This window comes from Alosa alosa, chromosome 1, assembly GCF_017589495.1.
Source record: "Alosa alosa isolate M-15738 ecotype Scorff River chromosome 1, AALO_Geno_1.1, whole genome shotgun sequence".
Classification (NCBI taxonomy): Eukaryota; Metazoa; Chordata; class Actinopteri; order Clupeiformes; family Clupeidae; genus Alosa; species Alosa alosa.
The window spans coordinates 47,672,551-47,687,707 of record NC_063189.1 but is presented as its reverse complement, the minus strand read 5'-3'; the positions used below and the strand labels follow the sequence as shown (position 1 = coordinate 47,687,707).

The 15,157-nt window shown below is 42.7% G+C and overlaps 1 protein-coding gene and 1 pseudogene across 2 annotated transcripts; both read left to right on the top strand.

The window, feature by feature from the left end:
• Window positions 1-5,308: 5,308 nt before the first annotated feature.
• Window positions 5,309-6,193, top strand: LOC125294417 (annotated as a pseudogene).
• A 1,405-nt stretch (window positions 6,194-7,598) lies between these two features.
• Window positions 7,599-15,118, top strand: LOC125307276 (intracisternal A particle-promoted polypeptide). Of its 2 annotated transcripts, XM_048263162.1 has the most exons (10): window positions 7,599-7,663; window positions 8,232-8,683; window positions 8,811-9,022; window positions 9,595-9,814; window positions 10,238-10,393; window positions 10,757-10,924; window positions 11,120-11,257; window positions 11,366-11,488; window positions 12,719-12,939; window positions 14,020-15,118. In XM_048263162.1, the coding sequence occupies exons 2-10, from the start codon at window positions 8,317-8,319 to the stop codon at window positions 14,242-14,244; spliced, it is 1,830 nt and encodes a 609-aa protein (XP_048119119.1). In that variant the 5' UTR covers window positions 7,599-7,663; window positions 8,232-8,316; the 3' UTR covers window positions 14,245-15,118. The 2 variants fall into 2 exon arrangements, with proteins under 2 accessions (XP_048119119.1, XP_048119129.1); XM_048263172.1 differs by lacking the exon at window positions 12,719-12,939.
• Window positions 15,119-15,157: the final 39 nt, after the last annotated feature.

The window sequence follows — 15,157 nt, the reverse complement described above, 5'->3', positions numbered from 1 at the left end:
CTTTATAAATAGAAATATCTGTAGCTTAATAAATATCTGGCAGGCACTGTAAATGAGTACAACCAGCAGTAGCCTAGAAAAGCAGACATCTATATTAACTAAGTCATAGTCATATACTTCTTACTTTCAAATTTGCAGGGGATATGAGGGGAAAGGGCAACAAACAATATCAGAACAACTTCATTAAATTGAATCACATCAAGTTGAAGCACACGGCCAATAATGGCGCACACAACCCCTGAAGGCACTGCAGACCACTTCAACGTACACTAAACCTTATATAATACCTCCATGCACTAAACCATAAAGCTATGCCACCCACAACCATAACTAGATGTACCGCATAGCGGTACAAAATATGACCGCCGCTCAGTCCTGTACATCCGTTCCGCAAAAATAAATCACACTTCAATTTGTCTCCATATTTTACTCCATCCCCCACTCTTGAAACTTTTGTGTATGCTTGTTTGGCATGCCTGAGTGTGTGTGTGCGGCTGCACAGAAAGTAGCCTACTGGTGCTGAAAAGGTGAATAGATTGTAGAATAGCCAAAGAAGATGTAACCTTTAAAATCTCTAAACAATCACAAGTAGGGCAGTTCATTACAGTTCATCCATTGCAACTGGATTGATGAAAGGTCACTTACACCTGTAGGCTACATTGTATTTGGGAAAAGCAAAAGGTATCAGCATAATGTTATTTATTTATTTATTTATTTATTGTGTATTTATAAACAAAAACATCTCTGTCAGTTCCATGCCGTTTTCAACAGCTATCAAAAACAAAAGGTCATTTTTGGATGGATGGATTTTTTGTGAATGTTTCTTCTTCTACATAAGATTTTAGTCATCTTTAGTTCATGTAATACTTTATTATTGTCAATGCACAAATTAAGTAACAGTAGTCTGAAACGTTATTGTTAATGCACAAATTAAGTAACAGTAGCCTAGTCTGAAACGAAATGCTGTTTTACATCTAACCAGTGGTGCAAATAACTGACATGTCCAAATGGGCCTTGATGAAATGCGTCGCTAGACTGTTCATACACATTTTAACGGGCCAAAGTTGAAGAGCTTTTGTCCGTTATTGTTCGTGCAAATATAGGCTGATTCATGTTCCCTTGCATTGTGTAACTGAGGTCCATGGCTAGTCTGGCTTTCATCAGACCAAGCTCAATCTTTTAAGAAATCAAAAAAAAAAAATAAATAGCGAGGCAGATCAGGCTGGGTTCACCCAGCCTAGTCCATAGGCACCGATATTGTTTAATTTTCCGATTGAGATATACACGCTCTGGCTATTCTAAATGCAAAAATGCATCAGGGAGTTTATGACAAAACGGTAACTAACAAACTAGATCCTAATAGAAAGCTGTTAGCTTCCCTAAGCTACAGGTAGGATTATAAGGTAGGCCTATTTTACAACATAAATTGTCAATAGGCTATGCTGGCTTACACAAATTAAATCTCCTTTGAAACCAATGGCTTACTTTTACTTTACAGTATCAAGCGGACTTAAACTGCCATATCGCATTAAAAATTGTAATAACATTCAAGCAGCTCCATGAGTCAAGGAAAGCGCGAATGAAGTAGCCACTTCTAGATGGGACCCACTACACAGTAGCTTAAGGTGTGTTGCTAAAGCAGCCATAATGAAATGAAGGGTCATTGTTTGGATACTTCACACACACGTGCTTTTAATTTCACAAGACTACAACTACCAAGCTGTAATCAACGCACATCGATTCCCCTCTCACACCATGCACGCACTTAAAACAAAATAAACAGGCGTCTCAGTCTCATGCATGTATAGGCAAAACTATCAGACCGGGTGTAACGTTGGTAAATCTTCCATTGCACAGAATGATTTTGTAGCACGCAATAAATGACAGTCGAAAGATACAAACAGTGCTGCTATCAATTTGTTTGGTATAACCGCATTTATAGTTTTCTACAAATGCAATCAATCAAATGCCTCCATCACTCAACTAACGCTTAACGGTAACATTACCTAGGTCCTTATTGATATTACAAGATTAACGTATCTGCAGTAAAACCAAGCATGTCCGATAAACATCCTCAGATTTATTTCGGGCTTCAAGAAGAAATGGGAATTACACTTCATGTGAACATCGCCCCTATCCTTATTAGATGTCCGCTGCGGTAAATTACAGTCCTTGTAGGAAGCGCCCATTGTTTTTCCAACCCACTTTTAACTTCCAACAAAATTACGCCTCACTGCAACTATGCGCGCCATCTAGTGGACAAACGACTACTTATCGCCAATACTGAAAATGCAGCCATGATGATGATGATGAATATTTATTTTGGCTTTCTTTTAATCCTACTAAATTTGTAATTATGTATCGGCCGCTCTAATACCCGATAGTATGTGGGTGCCTGTGTGTGTGCATGTGTATATGTGTGCATCGCCATTTACAGGCCAATGAGTGTACAGTCACTAAATGTACACATAACCTAATTTTTAGACCCCCCATGGATGAAATTCTATTTAAACTTGGCATACCCCCAGAGAATGCCAGGTCAATCATACACATACAATTTGGTGCAGTTCTGAATATCTTAACTGAAGATAGGGGCAATTAAAGCAGAATAATATTGCATTTTCATTTTTTTACCGGGTGGGGGTGCAAATCACAAATGAGTGATTATGAGCCAGGTTGATGTGGGCCCTTGAGACCAACATACCATAAAAAGATTCTTCATCCTCAGTGCCACGGTTCAGGTAGTTATTTAGGAAAAGTTTTTTTTTTTTTTGGGTTCGGGGTCCAGTGGGGGGGGTGGGGGGGCTGGTGGTGGTCCCCGGCAATGAAATTAAATTTTCCGTAAAGTCTAGTGGGGCTACATACCCACCAAATTTCATGTACCCCCGTGGTTCGCGTCCCGGTATCAATGACCAAAAATTCAGGGAGTACATGACGGGAAAAAATTTTGAATTATGTGCATGTGTGCGTACAAATTTATGTTTATGTGTGTGGGTGTGTGTGTGTGTGTATAAATGCGTGCTTGTGTGTTTGCCTCATGATATGTGTTTGTACGTGCATGCATGCGCATATGTCTACTGTGTGAGTATGTGTCATACCGATATGATTACTGTAAAATATGTGTGTGTGTGTGTATCTGTTTATGCACATGTGTGCACATGGAATGGGTTAACATGACCCCTGGAGGCAAACATATGGAAAAAATTGGTCATCCTAGGCCCTACAGTTCTCAAGATATTCACAGAGAACTGTGTCTGCCCTACCCTCCTTTCGGGGGGTCCAGTCCAGCGGGGGGGGGGGCTACAGATCAAAACGAAGAATGACGGTTCCATGCTATCCATGTGGGGTACATGCCCACCAAGTTTTGTGTACCCCGGTCTTCAGTGTCCCGGAATCCTTGTTGGTGTGTATCGCCACTAAATGTACACATAACCTAATTTTTAGACCCCCATGGATGAAATTCATTTAAACTTGGCATACCCCCCAGAGAATGCCAGGTCAATCATACACATACAATTTGGTGCAGTTCTGAATATCTTAACTGAAGATAGGGGCAATTAAAGCAGAATAATATTGCATTTTCATTTTTTACCGAGGTGGGGGTGCAAATCACAAAATGAGTGATTATGAGCCAGGTTGATGTGGGCCCTTGAGACCAACATACCATAAAAGATTCTTCATCCTCAGTGCCACGGTTCAGGTAGTTATTTAGGAAAACAGTTTTTTTTTTTGCGGTTCGAGGGGCCAGCCCGGGGTGGGGGGGGGGCTGGTGGTGGTCCCCGGTGCTAAATTAAATTTTCGTAAAAGTCTAGTGGGGCTACATACCCACCAAATTTCATGTACCCGTGGTTCGGTGTCCCGGTATCAATGACCAAAAATTCAGGGAGTACATGACGGGAAAAATTCTTGAATTCATGTGCATGTCGTGTACAAATTTATGTTTATGTGTGTGGGTGTGTGTGTGTGTGTATGTTGCGTGCTTGTGTGTTTGCCATGATATGTGTGTTTGTGCATGTGCATGCATGCATATATGTCTACTGTGTGAGTATGTGTCATAATGATGATTACTGTAAATGTATGTGTGTGTGTGTGTATCTGTTTATGCACATGTGTGCACATGGAATGGGTTAACATGACCCTGGAGGCAAAACATATGGAAAAAATTGGTCATCCTAGGCCCTACAGTTCTCAAGATATTCACAGAGAACTGTGGTTCGCCCTACCCTCCTTTCAGGGGGTCCAGTCCAGCGGGGGCTACAGATCAAAACGAAGAATGACGGTTCCATGCTATCCATGTGGGGGTACATGCCCACCAAGTTTTGTGTACCCGGTCTTTCAGTGTCCGGGAATCCTTGTTGGTGTATCGCCACTAAATGTACACATAAATTATTTTATTGTAAGGCCCCCCATGAACGAAAGTACACAAAACTTGGCATGCATTTGAGGGTGTCATAATGATCCTACACTTTTAATTTCGTGCAGTTTTGACCTTGTCAGCCAGAGATATTGTGATGAAAACACCTAATTTTTTTGCTTTTAATTTTTAAGTAGGTGGCGCTATACATGAAATAAGTGGTAATGGGATGGGTTGACATGCCCCTTAAGACCAACATACATAAAAAAGGTGGACCTCCTAGGCCCCACGGTTCTCGAGATATTCACAGAAAACTGTCTCCGGCCACCTACAGGCCAGTTGGTGTATAGTAACATAAATTAATTTATTGTGTGGCCCCCATGAACGGAATTCCACAAAACTTGGCGTGCATACAGAGGGTGTCATAATGATCCTACAATTCCAATTTCGTGCAGTTTTGACTATGTTAGGTCACAGATACCTTCAATTACAACACCTCATTTTACTTTTTGTGTTTAACTAGGTGGGCTATACATGAAATGAGTGGTTATGGAATGGGTTGACATGGCCCCTTGAGATCAACATACAAAAAAAAAATGGTCCTCCTAAACCCTACAGTATCCTTGAAAAATTCCAATCAGGTTTTAGATCAAATCACAGCACAGAAACGGCTCTAGTAAAGATAGTCAATGATCTCAGACTAGCTACCGACTCAAACAAAGTCTCAATCCTTATTCTTCTGGATTTGAGTGCGGCATTTGACACCATTGATCATAGCATCCTAATTCACGCTTCTGAAGTGGGTGGGTCTCTCTGATAATGCTCTAAACTGGTTTCAAACCTACATTACTGGCAGAGATTTTTATATCAGTCTAGGAGATCATGTATCTGAAAACATGACTTGCCTTTTGGTGTGGCCCAGGGAGCTGCCTTGGTCCCCTGCTATTTTCTCTATATCTGCTTCCATTGGGAAACGTCATAAGTCAGCATAATGTAAACTTCCACAGCTACGCAGATGATACCCAATTGTATCTTTCTGTGGAGCCAACTAACCTAGATGGCCTTTGCTCCCTCACTGCATGCCTAACCTCCATTAATCAGTGGATGAGCAAAACTTTTTGAAACTAAATGATGACAAAACAGAGGTACTTCTGGTTGGACCAAAACTAAAGCGAGATATTATTCTTAGTAATCTGGGGAACTTGGCACACCAGGTCAAACCAAAAGTAACAAGCCTCGGTGTCATCTTAGATACAGAGTTAAGTTTTAAGCCCCATATCAGTAAAGTTACTCAGACAGCCTATTTCCACTTGAGAAACATTGCCAAAGTGCGGCCCTTTTAACTCAACAAGATGCAGAAAAACTAATTCACGCCTTTATCACTAGCAGGTTAGACTACTGCAATGCACTTTTCACTGGTCTTCCCAAAAACATCTAAAGAAATTGGCACTCATACAGAACTCTGCGGCTAGACTTTTAACTAAGACTAAGAAGAGAGAACACATCACCCCTGTGTTGGCTGAACTGCACTGGCTCCCTATTTCCTATAGAATTGATTTTAAGGTTATGTTAATTACTTACAAAGCTCTGAATGGCATAGCACCTTCATATATCTCTGAGCTTTTAATATCTTATCAACCACAAAGGAAACTTAGATCATCTAATTCTAATCTTTTAATCATTACCCAAAGTGCTCCACAAACAAAGTGGAGAAGCTGCGTTTATCCATTATGCCCCCAAACTATGGAACACCCTGCCTCTGTACATCAAGCAGGCGAAGTTCAGTAAATATTTTAAAAAGATCTGAAAACATACCTGTACAGGAAAGCTTTTAGTTAACTCATCTTATCCTGTAGACTACATTTTCAGATTATTCTACATCTGCTACTATTGGAGGGCGCAGCCTGCCAGAAGCAGATGGGCTCCCCCTATTAAGTCAGGTTCTGCTCAAGGTTTCTTCCTGGAATATGGGAGTTTTTCCTTGCCACAGTTGCCATATGGCGTGCTTGTGGGGGTAAGAGGGTTAAGGCTGCCAGTCTTATGGACGTCATTTTCTATATTTTTGATATGTTGCTGAGTAAAACATAAACAGCAAAGAAAAGTGATTGATAATGACTGACTGACTATTATTGTGTTACATGCTTCAAATGTAAAGCACTTTGAGCTGCATTCTGTGTATGAAAGGTGCTATACAAATAAAGCTTTATTATTATTATTATTATTACGGTTTTCGAGATATTCACAGAAAACTGTGTCTGCCCTACCCTCCTTTCGGGGGTCCAGTCCAGCGGGGGGGCTACAGATCAAAACGAAAAATGATGGTTCCATGCTATCCATGTGGGGTTACATGCCCACCAAGTTTCTTGTACCCCGGTCTTTCAGTGTCCCGGGAATCATTGACAGAAATTTGGGCATGAAAAAAAAAAAAAAAAAAAAAAAAAAAAAAAATCTGACTAAACCTATCGGCGGTCATAATAAGAAACCATGCAACCCCACCCACCCTCGTTTTGTTCCCCACAATTATTAGTTTACAGTAGACCAGAGCCCGTCTGCATAGAGCCTTGCCACTCCGTATTAAGTCCCATTGTACCGAATTTTGGATGCAGTTCCACCAGAGTTCCACTGGGGGCGATCGCCATGAGTGCAGAATGAATGGGAGTCAATGGAGCTAGACGGCTAAAATTGTCTCTTTCACCTGATTGTCGTTGACAAATCTTAGATTTGATTGTAGTTTGTATAACTTCAACATGGGTTATAGGTCAAAAGTTGAATGAACGAGTACTTATGTCCTTTTGATTTCTTACAGGTTGGGTCGTTGTTGCACATAACACGCTAGCATTGTGCTAATGAATGACGTCATTGACACATTTGAAAGGCTTTTAAGAACAATTAAGTGACTTTAAAAAATATAATACTCAACCAAGTGTATTTTCTTTGCCTCCCCTTTCGAATACAATACTCAAATTACTTGGAAAAAAATTATATCCCGAGAAAAGTGGATTTTGAGGGGTACAGCTCCATAGACCTCCATGCATTCTGCACTCGTGGACGAGCGCCCTCATGTGGAACCACAGAAGGAACTGCAACCAGTTCAGAAACCGGAAGTTTTCCGAGAGTGGCAGTTCTCCCCTTATTAGACATTCTCTGAGTAGACTAAACAGGCCATCATTGCGTTACTCTGCGCTCGATATGTCTAGCCTAGCAATACGTTTGGGCTGCTGAGACTGGAGCAATAGATTGTAAACACGGAAGTTGCCGCAACGGAGGCGCTGTTACTGATGGAGGAGTCATAAGAGTTGTAATTTACTGGTCAGTTCATTGTCACACGTATATACATCACTAAATTATTGAAGAATATGTGCAATAACGCACCGGTATGAAATGTTATGGTAAAGCTGTATGTCTTAGCTGGAGTCCCCAACTATACGGTTGTTGTTGAGTAGAAAAAGGGAGGAGGAGGGGAAGGGAAGGGAAAGGGACGCTAACGTCACGTTAATGGATAAGTAAGATAACATCATGTTAATAGATAAGTAAGATAACGTCACGTTAATGGATAAGTAAGAATGTTTCATAAAGAAAACTCAATCGCCAAGAATAAAGCATAGCACTGAGAGAAGTGCACCCGTCTGCATGCACCATATTTGACCTGCTGCAGAATGCATTGACATCTAACTACAGCGATGACTTCTGAATGAAAATAAAGGGTGATGCACTATGCAGGTTTTATGCAGGTTTTTTTGCAGGTTTTTTTGCAATATAGGATGTAACTTCTGAAAATGAAACTGCATTGGTAGAATATAGTTTTCATATGATTCATTACTGTTTCATATGATGTTTCCCTAATTAATTTTGAAATGTACTAAACATATTTTGTCAGGTCTAGTGTTGGATGGTGTACCTGTGTCTGCACTGTGGAGTGGTAGGAGAGATAGCCTGCAGCTGCTGTCATTGTCAGCAGGTCAATGTCCTCGGGCTGCAGGCCCAAGACTTCTCCCACCACGGCAGCCTCTGCGTCCCACTCTATGGGTGACACATCGGGCGTTGTCATGTCCGGCCACACTTCAGAGCGGGCTCTCTACGCCGCAGAGCAGCATGCGCGTCTGCTGTTGGCTCAGATGAACAAGATGCGCCTCCGCGCAGACTTCTGTGATGTGCGGCTGTGTGTGGGCGGCCGTTTCTTTGGGGTACACAGGCTGGTGCTGGCTGCCAGCGGGCCCTATTTCGCTGCACTCTTCTCAGGGGCCATGAGTGAGGCCCACGAGGAAGAGGTGCGCATTGAAGGGGTGGAGGCCGAGGTGTTTGAGAAGCTGCTGGAGTTTATATATACAGGTACACATGTGATCATCAGTCTTTCTGTCCTGTGCTTTTTGATCTCCTGAGACTGGATTTAAGAAGATGTAGCCTATCAATTAAAAAATACTGTCCTTCATGATGGTTAACTTGAAATACTTTATAGGCTCCATAGATGTGACAGTGGACAACGTGCAGGCGCTAATGGTGGCAGCAGACATGCTGCAGCTGAGCGAGGTGGTGGCTATCTGTGGGGAATTCCTCCGTGGGCAGATGGATGCGACCAACTGTGTCGGGATCTATCAGTTCCTGGAGCAGATCGCCTGCATGGACCTGCTCGAGTTCACAGAAAACTTCATTCATGTTCACTTTCTTGAGGTGAGATGTGAGTTGTGACTTTCTGTCTCTCTTTCTCTCTTTCTGTCTCTCTCTCTCTCTCTCTCTCTATCCCTGTGTATGCAGTGCACTATATTTAATAAACTTGCCGTGCCTTGCGGTATGTATTATACATGAATTTCTCATGCAGTAGGAAAAAAAGGTAGCCTGGAGGCCAGCCTGAATTTACCCAGCCCATAACATTTGAGTTCAGGAAATTCAGTCTGAAGTCCTTCCATTAGCAAGTCTCTATGCCTGAACTAGAGGTGTTCGGGCCAATCATATCGCTAGGGCGTGCTTTCTAAGAGGATGGACAGATGAGCAACAGTGCCTAATCATTCACCTTAGTTGATTTTGTTTACATCAAAAAGGGTGTTGCTACAGAAGCACAATGTTTAGATATTGACTGCACAATAACTTAAAAAAAAAAAAAAAAATCAAACAGATAATAGCGATAAGAATGATGTTTATGGCTGTTCTCCCTACAGGATTCACCCATTTCATTGCCCTGATTGGTTAGGTCTATCCAATTGGATGCTGAGCCGTAACACACTGACCATCTGCTTCCACTTCAGGTGTGTGCAGCCGAGGAGTTCCCCAACCTGACCAAGGACCAGCTGGTGAAGCTCCTGCGCAGTGAGGAGCTGCGGATCGAGGACGAGTACCAGGTGTTCACGGCTGCCATGGACTGGGTGTTACAGGACGTGGCCCGCAGGAAGAAGCATGTGGTGGAGGTCCTGGACGCAGTGCGCTTCCCCCTGCTGTCCCCACAGAGGCTGTTAAAATACATTGAAGGTGAGAGCGTCTTTGACGCACCTCGCTCCTTGCCTTGATGTGCATTGTTTGTTCTGTATATTCTGTGCTGTACATAGAGCCGTGCAAATGGTCTCTTTGAGCACATTAAAGCTGTCTGAGTTTCCCATCACACTGTAGAGATGCAGTAGAGAGAGGCAGCATACATTTAGTTAGCCTTTTCTGATAGTGCCGAAATATACACTATAAAATATAAATATAATATATAAATATAATATATATATATATATATATATATATATATATATATATATATATATATATATATACGTCTTTCTCTTTCAAAGTTAGAAATTATTTTTCATTTGATATGTAAGTATACCTTTTACTCATTAGCAATACAATTGTATTGTAAAACACTAATTAACTGCAAGTATTTTAAAGATTTGAATTGCTTTCCTCAAGGTGTTACTGACTTCAGCCTGCGAGTGGCGCTGCAGACACTCCTGAAAGATTACACAGAGGTCTCCAAATCCCCAAAGGAGAACAAGATCTGCAGCCTTTTGCAGCCAGCCAAAACCAGACCCAGGAGAAAAGCCCGAAAGTACCTTTATGCTATTGGTATGTGTTTGAGTGTCAAGTCTGAATATATATATTATAGATAAATATATAGATAGATAGAAAGATATATTTCTTTCATGCGGAGGACAGTGGAGATAAACAGGAAGTGAATAAGAGAGAGTGATGGGGCCGGGGAATGACCGGTGGTCAGAGTCAATTGAGTCAATCCTGAGGAATTTGAAATCAGAAACGGCTAACTGACACTTCTGCTTCTGCCTTTTGTGCGGTGCTACACCCATCCTTCTTTTGCTATGGAACATGGAAAGATGTGTGAGGATGATTATCCCCTGGCTACATTAAATAATCTATGTGTCTGTCTGTTGCTGTTCTTCCCTTATTTGGTGTTTCTGCGCTGGCTGGCAGGAGGGTACACGCGTCTGCAGGGTGGACGCTGGAGCGACAGCCGGGCTCTGAGCTGTGTGGAGCGCTTTGACTCCTTCAGTCAGTACTGGACCACCGTCTCTTCTCTCCACCAGGCACGCAGTGGACTGGGGGTGGCCGTGCTGGAGGGAATGATCTACGTGGTGGGAGGTGTGTGTGTATGTGTGGGTGACCGACATGCGCTATTTGAGTTGGAGTAATTGTTTCAAGATGAATGTGTTTGAATGTGTGACATTATATTATGATTAGAAAATACCTGGCAAAGTGTTTGTTTCCCTTACGAGAGATGCCTATCACGGTGGCAGATTGGATGGCCTGTCAGATTTAATTGTTTGTGTTTAACAGGTGAGAAGGACTCAATGATATTTGACTGCACCGAGAGGTACGACCCAGTGACCAAACAGTGGGCTGCAGTGGCCTCACTGACTTTCCCGCGTTGTGGAGTGGGTGTGTGCCCGTGTCACGGAGCTCTGTATGCATTAGGTAACTTCCTCTGCAGACACTGGCATATTTATGCCCAAAACACTTTTTATTTCTTTAGCAGTTGCATCAGTAAGGAAAGCTTCATACGACCTATTATTTTTCAATAAGGTGGTTGGATTGGCTCAGAAATTGGGAAGACCATGGAGCGGTATGATCCTGCAGAGAATAAGTGGGAGGTCATAGGAACCATGGCTGTGCCTCGCTACTATTTTGGCTGCTGTGAGCTGCAGGGTAAGTACATAAAATTATTCAGTTATGCAACTAAGAACAGTGAGCTTCTGATGCTCTAATGTAACACTATTTTAAGTCAGTACAGGAGGGGAATTTGGGTACTGAATAAGGTTGTATACAACAATCCTGCTTTCCATTCACTTCTGTTTAGTTGACTGAAATGGAACAGACCAAGAGTAGTCCTGTGATTGAGATAACTTAAGTACTACCACCTTGAGTGCAGTTTAAGGCTGTTGCATAAAAACCCAGATGAAATCTTAGCCCTAGATATATTATGGCTCTGGATGAAATTGGTCTCTGTCGCCATCTGGTGGTCAGATAAAATAATACAGACACATATAAAGCATCTCGGGAAGTACTCTTAAAGAAGCCCTATGCAGGTCTGGTTATTCCTTCGCTGTTTCTGTTTTTTTTCGCCGGATTTGGGCTCACATTTTTCATGACATAGCTCCCCCTGCAGCTTCGTGCTACGCTAAACCCCCACTAGCTGGCAAGCTAGCCATCAAGAAACCAAGCTAAACACATACATACAGGGCTCACAATAAAACGGTCGAGCAAACACATTGCTCAAGAGACTATCAAACTACATTACAAAAACGAAGTTCACCCAAGGGTAGGCTACTTACAATTTCAACAGCAACAAAGCCAAGTCGGTGTCCGTTTTGCAGTCTTTTTAGAAACTACAATCTGACTACATTTTCGAGGCGCGATTGGATACTTCCGCCGAGTTACATCCGGATTTACCCGGTCCGGGTTCAGAAAGTTGCATATTCGTTTTTTCCGTAGCGATAGAGGGAGACGAAGCACCCACCAAACAACCCAGAAAGTGTTGTAGAACCATCAGAACGACTCTCAACCTGTATAATTAAGGTCATTTTTGCTAAAATTGTTGCATAGGGCTTCTTTAAAACTGCTGTTTCTGTTCAAAAGGTAGGTGTAAAGAATGGATTGTAAATGTGCAGTCTCTGAATGTCCCCATGTCCAGTCCTATAAACTCTTTTATTTGCGCATACGCGTTTCGGCGTGTGCCTTCTTCAGTGTGCACAAAAGAGTATATGTATAGTGCGGCCTCTCTCCTACTGTCCTTTATGTATAACTATCCAGGCTAGCACTCTTAAAGTTTAAAAGTAGACAAATTGAGTGAAGCCTGCTCCTATCCTCATTGACAGTCCTATAAACTCCATTCCTTATGATGGTTGTTCTCCACACTGCTCTTGTGACCGCGGTCAGGCTTCATCTATGTAATCGGTGGCATCAGCGACGAGGGCACTGAGCTGCGCTCAGCCGAGGTGTACGACCCTATCTCGTGCCGCTGGAGCGCCCTGCCTGTCATGGTGACCCGGCGTGCCTATGTAGGCGTGGCAAGTCTCAACAACTGCATCTACGCGGTGGGGGGCTGGAACGAGGCTCTGGGCTCCCTGGAGACGGTCGAGAAGTACTGCCCTGAGGAGGTGAGCTCGTATATAAAATGGATTTTCTATTTTTAAGGTACCAAGTACAATTTTAAACATAAATGTTTCCAGTGTTGATATATTGTACCAGATTTCCGTCATCAGTCTGATTTACATCTCCAGTCCCTGGCAGGGCATAGATCAGAATCCAATAGACACCTGACAACATTTAACAAATGACTAAACATAGCCTGACAAGCCAGACCCACATCAAGATGTAGGGTCTGGGGACTCACCATTCACAGTGCTCAGTCAGAGGGGCGGGATAAATGGTTGTCTTTCAAATTTCGTCTGCACGCAATAGGATAGCGCTACAACTCATGAGTTCCATGCGTTTTCCCACCAGCGGAGATAGTTGGCTAGTTGTTCAAACTTTTGCCAACTTAAAAAAAGCTGAACTCGTGTCACGCTGTTCGCCAAAAGCAACATCCATCTTCTTTGTTTTCAAGTAGCAGGGAATTCATGCCGAACCGTCGCAACTCTGTCATCATTATATTAAGCCCGCCTACCGACCCTATACACATTGTGATTGGCCTGATCGAAGTTTAATTTTCCCAGCTCGCAAGCCAACGGAGAGTTGCTAAACTACCCTGGCAGCAAATGACATTTGCTGCCGCTAGGGTGCGTCTAGATTTCTAGGCTAGACTAAACAGGCAGATGATACGGATCACATATAGTATGTTACACATGATAATGCACTCCCACACACACATACAGGCACACAGAGATACGCACACACACACTATAAGAAATAAAAAATACAAGATACAATACAAATAAGGATAAGCAATCACATCTACACGGTGGGGGTGGGGGGGCTGGAACGAGACCCAGGGTTCCCTGGAGAAGTCCTGCTATGAGGAGGTGAGGACATACTCACACCACGTGCCCTCTACTACACATGCTGAAACACTATCATACATAACATCAGACAAAGAACAGCATTGCACTGCACTTTGTTTTACTAAAGTCATTTTATGATGGAGACAGATGCCGATGACACCCCCCATTAATTAAGTGTGTGTGATTGTTTATGATGGCCTATTGAACTACAGAGCATTATGTCTCTCTTCTCTGCAGGAGAAGTGGGTAGAGGTGGCGCCAATGTCGGTGGCACGTGCTGGAGTTACGGTGGCGGCGGTAAACGGACTGCTGTATGCAGTCGGAGGACGCGTGTCCAGCAGAGACTTCTCCGCCCCGGTGACCGTGGACTCGGTGGAGATCTATGACCCCCACTTGGACACCTGGACAGAGATCGGCAACATGATCACCAGCAGATGTGATGGGGGTGTGGCTGTGCTCTGAGGAGCCCTCGAGCCTAATGTGAATTTAAGGCCCGAGATGGACCGACGCTTTGCACACAACAAAGGAATGTGAAGGATGTGTGTTGTTTCAGTGGATGGGCCCTTGTGAAAAACCAGCAGACAAAATCAGTCCTTCATGACTTTGATACACCATCATTATCAGAGACTTGGAGAACTTTACGATCAAACATTTCATTTCAGAGTACATTGCCTTCAACAGAATCTCCAACGAACTCTAGTGTTGCCATCACGTCCGTCTGTGATGGGCGTTTACATGAGACTGTAAACCTTCATCTCATTCTCGCTGCCAGACTATTTAAACTTCATATCTCACTTTCTACTTGTTTTAGCACATTGTATGTGTTGTCTCACTGAGACAGGTTTTTCCTGTCTCTAATCTCAGATCCTGGAATGAAGAAGGCCTCCCCATTTCAGTTTAGCACCATCACACAACATAGTTTAGGTTGTCTTGTGGAACACATGGCAGCACATCATCAACCTTACAAAATGTTGAATGGGAACAGAATCTAACCTTTCAAAGCATTTCAGCTCATTTAGATTCAAAGAGTAATATATCTTTTCACATAGTGAAGACTCTGTGAATGTGTTGAATGTTACAACTGATGAAGCTGTGTGCAGTGGAACACCTGTCAGACAAACATGAATTTAAAATAATATTTTGAACCACCTCATTGTTCTGTGTATATATTTATTTCTCTGGGGCCACTTTGGGACCACCTGTGGTCTCCCTGGTCTGATGGTACTGCTGAAGACATTGTTTTTGCTCTGTTCTGCACAAAGTTAAAAAAAAAAAAAAAAAAGTTTTCCCACTTGTTAATTTATATTGAAAATGTTCATACATAATCCATGTGAAGCACAGGATCTATTTGAGGAAACCACTCTGCTGTGATAAG